The following is a 14,952-nucleotide window of genomic DNA, read 5'->3' on the forward strand; positions in this document are numbered from 1 at the left end:
CCACTCTTCTGCAGAGCTTGTTTGTCCGTTCGCCCATTGTGGATGGGAGAGTTTTCACGGGGCCTTGTTCCCAGGCACATGTCCAGGAATGGCTGTGAGGGCGAGGTGACCGCTGGAGCTGTTAGTGGAAGCTTCTGTTTCCAGGGGTACAGATAGACTGTCAGCTCTGGAGGGCAAAGCCTGGGACAGATGGGAGTGAGGGGTGCTAGAGGGAAGGGGAAGGACCCGCTGTCTAACCCCCTGTCTTTCCTCTGCATTCTCCTCAGGCCTCTCCTGGCCTGTACTCCTAGAATGCCCTAGGGCTCCTTAACATTCCCAGTGCCCATCCAAGCCCTGAATCTCCCTTGAGGCTCCTGGTGTAAGCCACACAGACCCCACATTCTTAGCCGTGGTCCTGTACAGGTAGGATGGGGTCCTGTGTACACAGGTAGGCCTGCACCCCAGGCCCCCTTTACTTCCCTCCAAGATTGTGTATCCCGTAATGTGCTCTCCAGGCTGGTTGCTGGGAAGCTAGATGAGCTCACACTCAGGAAGGAGCAGTGCTGCCGCCTCCCCCCACTCCCACCTCCCGCCCTGCCCGGCGGGCGGCCGCACAGCATTGACTGCTCTGCAAATGTTAGTCTCGGTGATCAGAGGTCTGGCCTCTGCCTGCCCAACAGTTTACTGGCATCAGGGAAGGAGGGCCAGAGAGGGGCGCTCGCTTTACAGGAAGACATGCGCGGCTACTGCCACGTAGAGGTGGGCTGTGGGCTGTGGGCTGTGGGGGACCCTGCACAGTGAGATCCACAGCACTATGGCCCAGGCTATGCACAGAACTTGTGAGCCACAGGGCGGGGCTTGTGTAGAGGCAGCAAGTCGGCAGGGCAGGGGAGACTGAGGCCAAAACCATTTAGAATCTGGCTTTCCTTGCTGGGGAGCCTGGTGTGTGAGGCGGGTTTGCACAATCCCTATCTGGCCACTGCTGCCACAATCACCAGGTACTCTTAGCCTGTCTCCAGCCCCAGCCTCCTGTGCCATGGCTTCTTTTTGTGTCTGATCCTCCATCTCATAGAGATGACCCTGTGGGTCATTATAGTAGCCCAGTATTTCTGCTATACTGTGTTGTTAGGATCCAGGCCCAGGAGTGGTTTGTTTGTTTTTATTTATTTCAGTTTTATGTGCACATTTGTGTGAGGGTATCAGATTCCCTAGAACTGGAGTTACAGACAGTTATAAACTACCATGTGGGTGCTGGAAATTACACCTTGGTTTTCGCTGGGCGGTGGTGGCACATGCCTTTAATCCCAGCACTCGGAGGGCAGAAGCAAGTGGATCTCTGAGTTTGAGACCAGCCTGGTCTACAGAGTCGGTTCCAGGACAGGCCCCAAAGCTACAGAGAAACCTTGTCTCGAACAAACAAACAAACAAACAATAAATAAATAAATAAAATAGTCCAAATCAAAACACCTGGTCCTCCGCAGAGCAGCCAGTCTCCCTGAACTCACCGCTAGCTGAGGAGGACCTTGAGCTCCTGATCTCCCGTCCTCCACTTCCTACACCTGATCTCTTTGGTGTCTGGGATGAACCCAGGGCTCTGTGGTACTCTCTCACTCTGCCCCCAGCCTTGTGCCACACCAGCTCCTGTATGTTTGTTTTTTGTTTTGTTTTGTTTTGTTTTGTTTTTTGAGACAAGGTTTCTCCGTGCAGCAGTCTTGGCTATCCTGGAACTCACTACATAGACCAGGCTGGAGAGATCCGCCAGCCTTTGCCTCCCCAGTGCTGAAATTAAAGGTGTGCACCACCACTGCCTGTTTTTTGTTTTGTTTTTTCGAGACAGGGTTTTTCTCTGTCCTGGAACTAGCTCTTGTAGACCAGGCTGGCCTGGAACTCACAGAGATCCACCTGCCTCTGCCTCCCGAGTGCTGGGATTAAAGGCGTGAGCCGCCACCACCCGGCTTTTATTTCATTTTTTTAAAGACAAAAGTTTCCTTGTGTAGCCCAGGCTGGCCTTGACCTCCTGCTAGTGCTCCTCCCTCAGCCTCCTGAGTGCTGGGGTCAGATGAGCTAGCAGCCCCGCTTCTCTGCTCTGAGACCCCCGTGCAAGACTAGCAACCCTCCTTGCCCTACTCTGTCCTCTCGTGGTGCTGAGAACCAAGGCCGGAGACACAGTGGGGCATTAAGACCAAGGTCAGATGAGGTTCAGGTTGTCCCTGTAAGGGACACTCACTCCCACTGCCTCTATCAGATCCAAAGACCAGGTAGCCTGGGAGTCAGTGACGGGTCTACAACCCTGTCCATGCCCTCTGGCCAGCCCTGCCACCCACTGTGGCCATCAGCCTCAGACCTCACATCAGCAAGTGTCCCACCATTGGGCTGTGTGTCTAGCTTGGCCCTGTCCATCCCTCCACCCTATTCCCGGCTCTTCCTCCTCCCAGACTGAGAGCAACCCCACAACCTGGATCAGAGACCCCTCCCTGTCACACCCTGAGTTCTTTCTCCTCTGGGAGAGCCCTTAGGCCCTTCACCTTTCATGCTTGGGTTGTTTTGGACTTCAGCTTCTTAAGATGTTTCTGTTATTCTCAGTCCTCCTGAAATCGCCCCCCCCCCATGGTTTCTTTTTTGCCCTTGCTGTACTGGAACTCTGTAGCCCAGGCTGACCTTGTACTCAAGATCCACCTGCCTCTGCCTCCTGAGTGCTGGTATTAGAGACATGCGCCACCATCCCTGGCCAATAGTTCTTTTTAAATTAGAATTCACACAGCTGTAAAGATTGTCCTACAGGGTACATTCACCACCCATGGGAGAATCAGGAGCTCCAGGTTAGCCTTGGGTGCATAGAGTGCATTTACAGACACAGGTAGTCCTCACCTCTGTCCAGTTCTAGAACACATGTCTCCTCAGAGGAAAGTGTATCCCCTGAGAGGTTATTCCATCTTGTCCTCAGCCCTTGGAGTCCCACGTGGTGTGTGCTCCGTCCTCGAGGTTCCTCCAAGCCACGTGTGCTTGGGTCTCTCCTGCTCATGCTGTATGATGTTCCCGGCTGTGCGCCATGCTTCTCTGCTGTGGTGCTCCTGATTTTCCCATGAGCATCTAGAAATCCGATTGTGGAGTTAACTCTAAGCTAGTGAGTGCTTTGCCCTCTAGGAAGCTCCCTGGCTGCTTCCTGGAGTCCTTGGGCTTCAGCTCCCCACCCTCCTCAGCCAGTTCTATTTTCAGTTTATTGAGATAGGCTCTTTCAGTGGAGCCTGGGCTGCTCTCCCGATCCTCCTGCCTCATCCTCTGGGGTGATAACAAGGGTGCTCCACAGTGCCTGGCTTCCCTCCACTAACTGGAATTGACACTTTGCTCAGTGCCTGCACCGGTCTGCAATGCAGTGCAGGGGCTTCTGGGTAGGACTGATGTTGCCAGGGTTGATGAGGGCCAGGAACATGAGTCGGCTCTGTCTGCTGCTTCTGGGGCCTTTGTCCTGGGTGACCAAAGGAGTGAGAACCTAGGAGAACCTTGTGGCCCCATGTTCCTGACAGGATGCCCAGGGCTCTTTGTCCCTGCATGGGACCCTGAGAGGCCACAGTCCCCAGGGGCAGCTATAAATGACTATAGCACCATGGGGGAATCACACCATTGTGACCCCCCAGCTCCTTCAGGGATACCAGGAATGACCATCTATGGCCCGGGCTGAGGAAGCTTGAGGATGAGGGTATGGTTTGATGAAGGGCTGGGGAGACTCCGCTTAGCCTAAGGGAGGAATAGAGAGGTACCTTGGCCTCAGTTCTCCTAGCTTCTCACGGTGTCCCCCCTCCAGCCCCTAATTCCTGTCATCCTTGGGGAGGAGAGTCACAGACAGAGAGTCTAGTGCTTCAGTAGTTCTGGTGAAACTGAGGCTTTGTCCTCTACCTCCCCCCCCCCCCACCCACCCATTGAATGCTCCAGGAGAATAGGACCAGACCAGGCACCGGGCCGGCAGGGTACGCCTTTGTTGACAGCCCTTCTGGGCCGATCCGCCCCCTACAGTAATTCTCCGCACTCTGCCAGTAACTGCCCTGACTTACCAGGCAGGCATCATTTCCTGAAACTCAGCCCAGCCTTAGGGGAAGTCGGGAGCTGGTGACTAACCCTCATGCAAATGGGGCCGGCAGGATCACTGCTGCCTCCGAGCCCGACAGAGCTGCTGAGCCTGCAGCCACCGTGGTCATGAGGCTGGTGCTCCCCTGCAGCTCTTCCAGGGGGACACGGCGGCCACTGCTCAGCGCCCCACACCCCGACCATGTCGCAGCTGCGCTTCTGGCTGCAGTTCGCCGCGCTCAACAAGGTAACCAGCCAGGGACCAGCAGGGCCACCCAGAGCCACCTGTGGCGCCCCTGAGCTCCCACAGGTGGCAGAACTGGGGCAGGACGCCCCCAGCCCTGTGCACTCTGTACTTTCCTTGGCAAGTCACAGTGAACATGCCAGAATTTTTTAAGTCAATGATTTGGAACTCAGAGCAGTAGCCAGCGTGGGGTGACTGGGGAAGGAGGTACAGGGTTGTAGGTGGCCTCTGTGCTGGGAAAGGGAGTTGAGGATGTTCTCAGCCCCTGTGGGAACTTTGTCAACATCTCTTCCTGGACTAGGGCAGAACTCAGTCTCAGCCAGGTCTCGTAGGGTAAGTAGAGCCAGGAGCCCGTCTTTCCTCTGGTCTTCCAGTCCAGGAGGGGTGGGGCCTCTGTGTTTCCAACCAAGGGAGGGTCCTTCCTGGGCTTGGGAGCTGTCTGCTGTCTGGCCTCTGAGTGGCCTAGGAGGGTCTAGCTAGGGCTTGCTTCTGCCAGTTCCCCTCCCCGCAGCAGGCCTACCTCAGGTGCTGCAGCCAGTGACCACAGTGGGACCCTCCTAACCTCCTCATTTGTGCCGCCCAGTAGGGTGATGCTCTTGCCTCTAGAGACCCAGCAGGGAGGAGCTACATGGTATAGACTTTAGGGGGAGCTCGCTGGGAACCCCATCCTCAGATCATCCTGTAGGGGAGGCCCAGGACCAGGTATCCACCCAGCTGTGACATTTCCAGCGGGTTGGGTGGGGGTCTGTGATTGTTAGTGACGACTGGGAGCTGGGTCCTGATGGCCCGGAGCGTCGGCACTCACGCGTGAGCAGGGCCTGGACGCCTGGAGACCCTGTGTCCAGACGTGCTGTCCCTGGCCCTTCACTGGCTTTGTTGGCAAAGGTTTGGACTGGCGTTGGGGGTGCCAGTGAGCTTTTCCACCACTCCAGCACTGGAGGACGGGGGTGGGGGGCTGAGGTCAGCCTGGGCAGTGTGAGACTGTCTTAGAAAGTTAGGCTTCCAGGGTGGCACGGCGCTCCTCAGAGCCCTCACTTTCTGTTCCTGTGTCATGCGCATCACACTGAGGGGCTTTCTGTTGACACCATAATGGCCTGCTGTGTAGAGTGCCTCAGTTTCTCCTCGCTTCTTCCTTTCTCCGTCCTGAGATGCCTCAGGACATAAGCCAGTCTACCCTCTCAGTCTGCCTCCCTGGGCCAGCCTTAATTGGCAGTGTCCCCATCTTGGGTTGAGGCCACTGTGAAAGTGACAGGGTTTGCCTCCTCCAGCCACATCTCCAGAGATCATCCCAGGGAAGATGAAGATGGGAACAGAACGGGTCTGAGTTGCTTCTTACCAATGGCTTTGCTGAACCTTGCTTTCCCTAGGCCCTTATAGTCCACTGACTTGCTAGGGCTGTGTGCGGGGAGGGTGTTGGGCGCCCTGGTGTGTTCCGGGGAGCCCCAATGCCCTAGGGCTTCTTCTAACTCCTCTGCCTCCTTCCTTGTTCTTGCCATACTGGAGACCACATGTTTCAGAGCTGTGCCATGCTGCGCCATCTAAACCCAGGGTTTAGACTGGGCGCTGTGCTGGGGACAGGGAGGTGGCACAGGGCGCAGGCTTTGGCTGTCTCTCTGAGCCTGCTCCCAGAATATGATGGAGAACCGGGTCTGGAGAACCGGGTCTCGAGAGCCCACAGTGCACTTTCCTGTCCCTAAATGCAGGCTGCCACCTCTGCAGTGAGATCACAGGGCCCTGGGAGGTGGGGGCTGTGAAGCCCAACCCCATAGCAACCCAAGTTCATGCAGGTTTCTCCAGGAAGCTGCCAGGTACCCAGACATACCTCCCCTTCCCTGGATAAAACCAGATGGCCCTGGCCTGCCTCAACTAAGGGGCCGGCACTGGCAGCTGTCCCCATGCCAACGGAGAAGGTGGGGAGTTATGCAGGACCCGCCTTAGGACCGAGACTCCCACCCGGCACAGCCTCATCTCCCTGGCACTCTCTGAGCACACCTCTGTTGCAGACAGTGGCCCAGAGAGCCTGCTGTGCACTCTGGGAGTGCTCATTGTTAAGACCCCAGAGTCAGGTTGTGTGAAGGGGCTCTTTCTGGTGTGATCCTAATGCCACAGGGCTCAGGGAGGCAGGGTAGTTCTGCCCAAGCTCAGGCCTTCAGGATCCTCACTCTGGCCTCAGTCCCTTGTCTGTAAAGCTGGAGAGATGGGAGGAGCATGGAGACCCCCAACCTGCTGAGTGCTTTCAGGGTCTCTAGGTGGAGATGGTGGCTCACACCTGTCATCTTGGGAGGCTGAGGGAAGATTACCATGAATTTGAAGCCAGAGCAAACAAACCTAAGTTTATTGAGTTTGATCCATATTCCATTTAGATCACTCATGTGAAGTGTGTGTTTCTGTGATTTTAATGTATTTGTAGCTGTATATTTAATGACTTCTAGAACATTCCATCCCATCAGACAAAATCCCATCCCTGTTAGCCATCACTGTACTCGTCCCCAGCCCTGGACCCTTGAATCCATTTGTCAACACTGGGTTCTCACTGAGTGCCATGTCTTCAAGGCCACTCCATGTTGTGCTGTGTGGGACTTCACTGCTGTCCATGGCTTGCAAACTCCACTGTGTGGCAGACTACATTGTCGCTTGCCTGAGGGCCCACACCAGCTTCTGCCTCACCCATGCCTTCTCCTAGGACCCCTCATGCCTGGAGGACCTCTCCAATGCCTCCATCTTCTCGTCTTCTGTGGATTCCCTGTCAGACATTCCTGACACACCTGACTTCATGCATGTCGACAGCCTCAACGAGGTGTCTACCATCTGGGACGTCAGCACCACCTCAGCCACCCCTGGCAAGGTCAGCAGGGCCGGGGCACCACCTCCAGAGCCACTCTGGTGACATGGGTGGAGCAGGGAGGGCTGTGGCCTGGGTTATAAGGGGCGCTGTACCCCAGAGGCTGGAGGAACATTCTCCACAGCCTAGTGGCCCGCTATACGTCCAGTGTCCCCAGATGACCCCACTGGGTCTCAGATGTGTGTCTGCTAGAAACAGGTGCAGCCAAGAGAGACACAAAGCTGTCTGAGTTTATTTTTCTTTGGTGTCTGTTAGTTACTGAGCTGGTGTCTCACACAGCCTGGGCTGCTCTCAACTCTGCTCCATAGCCAAGGTTGACCTTGAACTCCTGATCCTAGGACAGCACGTCCTCAGACAGCATGTCTGACTCCAAAGGCAGTTTAGGTTACCAATTCTCACCCCAAGAACTCTGCCCTCGGTGGATCCCAGAGGTGTGGATGAAGATAGACATGACCGCTAGGGGCTGCTCCTGGCCTGGGTGGGTACAGTCAGTGACACTGCTTAGATCCCCGCAAGGCCCAGGCCTCACAGAGAGCACCTGGCCTCATGTTCAGGACGAGACACTTAGCTGATGACTCCCTGACACATGAGACCCCAGAGCACGCCATAGCGAGGCAGACAGTGTCTCCCAGGGCATCCTGGCTTCCGGGACTGACCTTCTCTCTCGCTCTACACACTGTGGATGGGTTTCCACATAGACAGGGCTCCAGAACTCAGCAGGCACGTGACTGGGGTGCCCAGGCTTCAGGGGTACAGAACACTGACCCAGAAGGCTCGGGCCCTAAGAGGACACTAATGGCATGTATGGTCATTCCAACTTGAGGAGCCCTTGGCATGGATGGAACCTCACTGAGCTTGACCTGGTCCCTAATTCTAGTGATACAAGGGAACTCCAGTCTAGGCCTTCCTGGGATCTTCCAAATGGAAACTTGTAAACTTTGAGAGAATAAGTTAGGAATGTTCCCAGGAGTCTCCAGATGGGAGTCCTTGATGCAGCTCTGAGGTAAAAGGCCAATTGTGCAGTTGGCAGGGGGCCATCAGGAGGACAGGCTGCCCCTGTGTGCTCCCCCCGCCTGCCCCTCCGCCTTCTGAGATCAAGGCCGGCCACAGGGTACTGCCCACCCCACCCAGGGCCTCAGGCAGCTGTGGACCAAGCCCCTATCTGAAACCTAACACCCTGCACTGCCCCAGCCCAGCAGGCCGGAACATGACTCAGCCTTCCAGGAACCTCCATCAGTCTGTTTGGGTTTTTGTTAATTTAAGAAAAAAAAAAAAAAAAGAAGAAGGAGGCAGGAGGGTTGAGTGTGGACTTGTAACCTTCCCAAGCTTCTGCTGGCTTTCGACACCCCTGGCTCTGTTCCCAGCAGAGCGGGGGACATGTGACAGTGAGTGTTCCTGCAGTGCCCCAGGGACTCCTGTCCTCCCTCAAGGATGCTGAGGCCAGGGCTGAAGGTCGCCTGCCATCAGGAGCAGGGGCCGGCAGGGCTATCACTGAGCAGTCGGTCCCTGCTCCCAGTCAGAGGACTGGGCTCAGTGCAGAGTGCTCCCCTGGCCTGCACAAAGCCTTGGGGTTCATCCTCTGACCACATGAACCAGGTGTGGTGCTGTACCTGTAACCTCAGCGCACAGGAGGATTGGGATTTTAGGTTCCTTGGCTACATAGGAAGTTTGAGGCCAGCCTGGGCTACATGCCTTTATTTTAAAAAACCAAACAGGGCTGGAGAGATGGCTCAGAGGTTAAGAGCACTGCCTGCTCTTCCAAAGGTCCTGAGTTCAATTCCCGGCAACCACATGGTGGCTCACAACCATCTGTAATGAGGTCTGGTTCCCTCTTCTGGGCTGCAGACATACACACAGACGGAATATTGTATACATAACAAATAAATAAATAAATATTAAAAAAAACCCAACCAAACAAAGGGGACTGTGCTGTCATTACAGGCTTGATTCCCAGCATCTGCATGATGGATCACAGCTGTAATTCCAATTTCAGGGGTGCTGGCACCTTCTGGCCTCCACAGGCCTGCATGCACACAGTGCACTCACACGCATGTACGGAAAGCACCCATACACATAAAATAAATAAGTCTTTAATCCCAGCACTTGGGAGGCAGAGGCAGGCAGATCTCTGTGAGTTCGAGGCCAGCCTGGTCTACAACAGCTAGTTTCAGGACAGGCTCCAAAGCTACAGAGAAACCCTGTCTGGAAAAACCAATAAATAAATAAATAACTAAACAAACAAACAAATAAGTCTTTAAAATCTATTCTTATATTTAGATTGGGGAATTGAGAATCCATTTACAAAAAAAAGTTACGTCCCCTGACATGGCTACAGACTCAACTCACTGGCCAGGCCACACCATTTGTCTATCTTGACCCTTCAACATTTATGGCTACGTGTCCTGCCCCAGGTCTCTATGATGAGGCTCAGGGCCATCCATCTCTCCTGTGAAGGACTCTGGTTTGTGATATTTGGAGTATGATCACAGTATTGGGGACATGGACCCTGAGGAGGACAGGCCCTCCCAAGGGAGTCTGCACTCTGGGATGTTTGTCTGGCTTTTGTCTGCTTTCCCTTGGCCCAGAGGCTACTGCCTCATGGTCCCCCATATGCCACAGGGACACAGTCTGTCCTCAGCCTGTCCTACCAGGATCTGCCCCATCCCAGGTTGGCGGAGGGGTTGGCCCCTGAGAATGAGCAGTGCTACCTAAGGATACGGGTACTGGCATAGGAGGCCATGGCTCACATCCTCCCTTCCTGTCCCCTACAGCTGTTACTGCCTAATGGGCCATTCTCGGCTCTTGAAGATCCAGTGACCTCCCTTTCCAGCACCCCACTTCTCGTCAGCTACCAGGTAAATTGGGTGGCCGCGGTATCTCCTGGGGATCTAGAGAGAGGCTCCAAAGGCATCTCCAGTGTCCTGGGCTGCCCTGCCCATTTTGCAGTTGGAAATCTGAAGCCCCACTTAGGGGCTCCTCCCCTCTACAGCACTGTGCTTGGCCCACTCCGTGTAGCATGACTGCTGCCCTGGGGAAAGCTGGGTCACTGCAAGTTAAGACAGACCCTGAAATGTCACACCCTGCAGTCACACAGCCAGCCTGAGGAAGAGGAGGGAGATGAGGAAGAGGAGGCAGAAGAACTGGGCCACGCTGAGACCTATGCCGACTACGTACCGTCCAAGTGTAAGTCCGGGCCAGGGACAGGATAGAGATGCTTCCTAGGAAGACAACTGTGTAAACCTGAGGGCTCATGGCCCCTCCCTAGTCCATAGTGAGGGCATCAGGACAGAGTCGTGTGTGCAGAGTGCTCACCTGGTCCATAATGCGGGTGTCAGGACAGAGTTGTGTGTGCAGAGTGCACACCCGTCCATAGTGCAGGTGTCAGGACAGAGTCGTGTGTGCAGAGTGCACACCTGGCATCCTACTGGCTACTTCTACCCTATTTATTTATTCTGCGTCAACTCTGCCCTCTGTCCCCTCACCAGCCAAGATTGGGAAACAGCATCCAGACCGTGTAGTGGAAACCAGTACACTGTCCAGTGTTCCTCCCCCAGACATCACCTACACCCTGGCACTACCCACCTCAGACAACGGGACCCTATCTGCTCTACAGCTGGAAGCTATCACCTACGCCTGCCAGGTGCCAGCCCCCCCCCCCAACCCTTGCCAGGCTCATAAGGAGGCCACCTGACACCCCAGGCCTGACTCACCTCTGCTCACCCACAGCAACATGAGGTCCTACTGCCCAGTGGGCAGCGTGCTGGGTTCCTGATTGGGGATGGAGCTGGCGTGGGCAAGGGCCGTACAGTGGCTGGCATCATAGTGGAGAATTACCTGCGGGGCCGGAAGAAAGCTTTGTGGTGAGTTCCTGCCTGGCCTGGTGTCCCGGATGGGTGGGATAACATGAGACAGGCAGCATTGTGACTGACCAGGTCTCTCCCCCAGGTTCAGTGCCTCCAATGACCTCAAGTATGATGCGGAGCGGGACCTGAGAGACATTGAGGCGCCAGGCATCGCAGTGCATGCGTTGAGCAAGGTAGGGAGGTGGTGGATGACCAGCTGAGTCCAAGCCCTTTACTAAGGAAGAAACTAAAGTAGAGGAGTCCCTGCACATGTCCCCACGTCTGAACCTGTGTCCGCAGATCAAGTACGGTGACAACACTACCTCAGAGGGTGTCCTCTTTGCCACCTACTCTGCCCTGATTGGAGAAAGCCAGGCAGGAGGGCAGCATCGCACACGCCTCCGCCAGATCCTGCAGTGGTGCGGTGAGGCCTTTGATGGTGTGGTATCCTGCAGCCGGTGGATGGATGGGCACGGAGAAGGGCAGAGCCAAAGGGCTAGAGCCGCTCAGCCTGGGAGCGGAGAGCAGTAGAGGGACCCAAGGCCACACTGACCTGTGGTTGGGAGCTCCCCGTTCAACTAGGCCTGCATCCTCACCTCAGAGTGGCACAGCCCTTTCAGAACTGTTGTGATACCAGGGGCTGAGCATAGGGTAGAACCTGCAAACTGTCCTTCCTCCGCACTCCTGATCTGGTCCTAGCAAGCCTGTAGGCAACCAGACTCCCTATATATAGTATTGGAGCACTGACTGACAGTATGGGACAGAGCTTGCCCACGCTGGGGCTCCTCCATGTGGGCAGCCCACAGGACCCAGGACACAGTGTATGCCCATGGTGAATGCCACTGGCCCTGCAGGGATGTGCCAGGAGTGGTGGCCCTGAGCTTGCTGTGGCAAGAGCCTCTACCCAGTGTGTTCTTCCCTTGATGCCGTGGTTACCGTGTGCTCTGCTGAGCTGCGTCCCCTTGGCGCACTGTTGTTTCCAGTCAGGGTCTCCCTCAGCAGGGGCTGCTGTGGCAGGCGGGCACCGCTAGGCTGGCTTATGTGGTGCTGAGGATGGAACTCAGCTTCCTGCCTGCTGAGTAAGCATGCCTCCATAGGGCGTCATTGCCCCACTCCCAGTGCCCTTTAACACCTACCGACAGAACACCCTCCATCCTTCTGGAGCATTCCTTAACCCAGCATATCCCAGATTGTGTTTGACGAGTGCCACAAAGCCAAGAATGCCAGTTCCACCAAGATGGGCAAGGCCGTGCTGGACCTACAAAGCAAGCTGCCCCAGGCCAGAGTGGTGTACGCCAGCGCCACAGGTAGGCAAGCTCCATCACATATGTGGCCTCTGGTACCCCTACACAGGAATGGGAGGCGTCCTGCCAGCTGTACACAGAACTTCAATCTGTACCTTTTCTGCTTGGTGGCTCCTGGGGCAAATATGGAGCTTGCTGTCTCCATGCCACCTTCTGCCTGACCTTGAGGGTACCCCTGGACATGTTCCCTAGGAGTTCAGTTCTCTTCCCTCGGTCTCCCCACCTCCCTGGGGTTATGACACTGTACCTCACTCAGCTCCCTGCTTCCAACCAACCCCTAGGTGCTTCTGAACCCCGCAACATGATCTATATGAGTCGCCTGGGCATCTGGGGTGAGGGCACACCCTTCCGGACTTTCGAGGAGTTCTTGCACGCCATTGAAAAGAGGTGAGCCCCTGCTCTGCCTGTGGGCATGACTGTCCCTGCCAGGAATCCTGAGGGCCCTTGATGCACGTATGCCATCCTTTCTCTCCCTAGCACCTCCTGTCCTCTCAGAAAGATAAGCCCTTCTCCTAAGTCCTCTGCCATGCTCCCCTCTGGCCATACAAATCTGTTCAGGCCCAGCCTTGTGCCTTTCTCATGGCCACAGGGCCTCTGCCATGTGCTGTGTTCTACCCTCTGCCCATTTGTCTCCTAGTGGGACACAGTCTCAGAGGCCCTATCTGTCTGCAGGGGAGTGGGTGCCATGGAGATTGTGGCCATGGACATGAAGGTCAGTGGCATGTACATCGCACGCCAGCTCAGCTTTTCAGGGGTTACGTTCCGCATCGAGGAGATCCCGCTGTCCCCCGCCTTCGAGCTTGTCTATAATCGGGCAGCCCGGCTGGTAAGCTGGGGCAAACAGGGACCTCTGTTCCTCCTCCTAATCTGTGTTGCACAGTCACGCCATCCCATAGATGTTGTTGGTTTCTGTAGTGGAGCCGGTGCTTTCCAGAGCCGGCGCCTGAACTGCTCTCCCTGGGCCGTCTGGCCCGCGCCTGCACTGCTCTCCCTGGGCCGTCTGGCCCGCGCCTGCACTGCTCTCCCTGGGCCGTCTGGCCCGCGCCTGCACTGCTCTAGCTCTTTAGTTTTATTCTCTTTACTTTTGTTTCTGTTTCGAGACAGGGTTTTTCTGTAGCCCTGGTTGTCATATATCTCTGTAGAGCAGGCTGGCCTCAAACTCATGGAGATCTGCTTATCTCTGCCTCCCAAGTGCTAGGAATAAAGGTGTGCGCCAACACTGCCAGGCTTATTTTCTTTCTTTCTTTCTTTCTTTCTTTCTTTCTTTCTTTCTTTCTTTCTTTCTTTCTTTCTTTCTTTCATGATTTTTGTGTGTATTTGGCATTTTGCCTGCATGTCTGTGTGAGGGCATCAGCTTTCCTTGAACGGAGTTACAGACAGGTGTGAGCTGCCGTGTGGGTGCTGGGAATTGAATCTGGGACCTCTGGAAGAACAGCCAATGCTTTTAACCACTGAGCCATCGCTCCACCTCCAGCCCTATCTCTTCTACTTTTACTTCTGAGACTATCCTATCTCACTATAGCTCAGCTGGATTCAAATTCCTGGCAATCCTCTTGCCTCAGCCACCGGTGTGCTATACTAAGAGATGTGTACCAGAATACCTGAGTTTTCATGAGGGATTTGCCACTATGATACTGTGACGTTGGCAGACCTGCCTCCACAGCCTAGGGGGATGTTGCACTAGATGATGATATGGAGCCTCCTGAACACTGAGACTTAAAACACTATGTCTGACTTAAAGTCTCTCTCGTTGGGGAAGGGGCTTCTGGAGGCAGGGTGGATCTGAGCTGAATCTGAAGTCAACAATGACTTCATTTCTGATCCTCCTGCCTCTGCCTCCCAAGTGCTGGGATGACAGGCCTGCACCCCATACCTAGGTTTCAGAGTTTCTACAGGAGAGGGGAGCTCAAGGCCGCCTGGGCACCATGAGCACCACGTCCAGTCATCTCTGCCAGGTCCTGAGCAAGGTCCCTGGCCCCACACACGCCCTGCAGGAATATGTCCTGCCTCCATGGGCTCTGTATGGACAGATTCTTGTTCCCACACTGTCTCAGCAACAGGTCCTAAACCCTGGACCCTCCTCCCTCTACTCTCCACGTACTGGTGTGACAGGCATGTGCCGTCATCCCCAGCGTGTCCAGTGTATGTAGGGCTTGACCCGTGTGGCAGCACACTGCTGTCCATCATACACTCAGGAGGCCTGGGCTACATAGGAAAACCTTGTCTCAAAACATAACAAAACAAAAGGCCAAAATGCATGGTCCTGGCAGAGCCATGCTGAGAATAGCCCTTTGGTGATTAGCGGGCATCTATGGTGCCTGTCCCTGTGGCCTCCAGTGAACATTCTCGATTCTTCAGGCCCAGCACTGTCCCCAGAGAACTCTGGACTACATCATAAGACAAGTGGGACTCCTGGCAAGGCGTGTGTGGGGCCAGGGACCTTGCTCAGGACCTGGCAGAGATGACTGGACGTGGTGCTCATGGTGCCCAGGCGGCCTTGAGCTCCCCTCTCCTGTAGAAACTCTGAAACCTAGGTATGGGGTGCAGGCCTGTCATCCCAGCACTTGGGAGGCAGAGGCAGGAGGATCAGAAATGAAGTCATTGTTGACTTCAGATTCAGCTCAGATCCACCAAGCCCCTTCCCCAACGAGAGAGACTTTAAGTCAGACATAGTGTTTT

The 14,952-nt window shown here is 55.2% G+C and overlaps 1 protein-coding gene across 1 annotated transcript in view; it reads left to right on the forward strand.

Moving 5' to 3' along the window:
* Positions 1–14,952, forward strand: part of Sbno2 (strawberry notch homolog 2) — a 45,339-nt gene that overhangs the window by 23,154 nt on the left and 7,233 nt on the right. Inside the window, exons 5-14 of the mRNA XM_038335565.1 lie at positions 6,969–7,130; positions 9,899–9,982; positions 10,214–10,310; positions 10,613–10,767; positions 10,854–10,987; positions 11,073–11,163; positions 11,270–11,413; positions 12,159–12,276; positions 12,555–12,660; positions 12,946–13,099. Coding sequence (XP_038191493.1) covers positions 6,969–7,130; positions 9,899–9,982; positions 10,214–10,310; positions 10,613–10,767; positions 10,854–10,987; positions 11,073–11,163; positions 11,270–11,413; positions 12,159–12,276; positions 12,555–12,660; positions 12,946–13,099 — 1,245 coding nt within the window. The remainder of the gene's footprint in view (positions 1–6,968; positions 7,131–9,898; positions 9,983–10,213; positions 10,311–10,612; positions 10,768–10,853; positions 10,988–11,072; positions 11,164–11,269; positions 11,414–12,158; positions 12,277–12,554; positions 12,661–12,945; positions 13,100–14,952) is intronic.

This window comes from Arvicola amphibius, chromosome 1 (genome assembly GCF_903992535.2).
Source record: "Arvicola amphibius chromosome 1, mArvAmp1.2, whole genome shotgun sequence".
Taxonomy (NCBI): Eukaryota; Metazoa; Chordata; class Mammalia; order Rodentia; family Cricetidae; genus Arvicola; species Arvicola amphibius.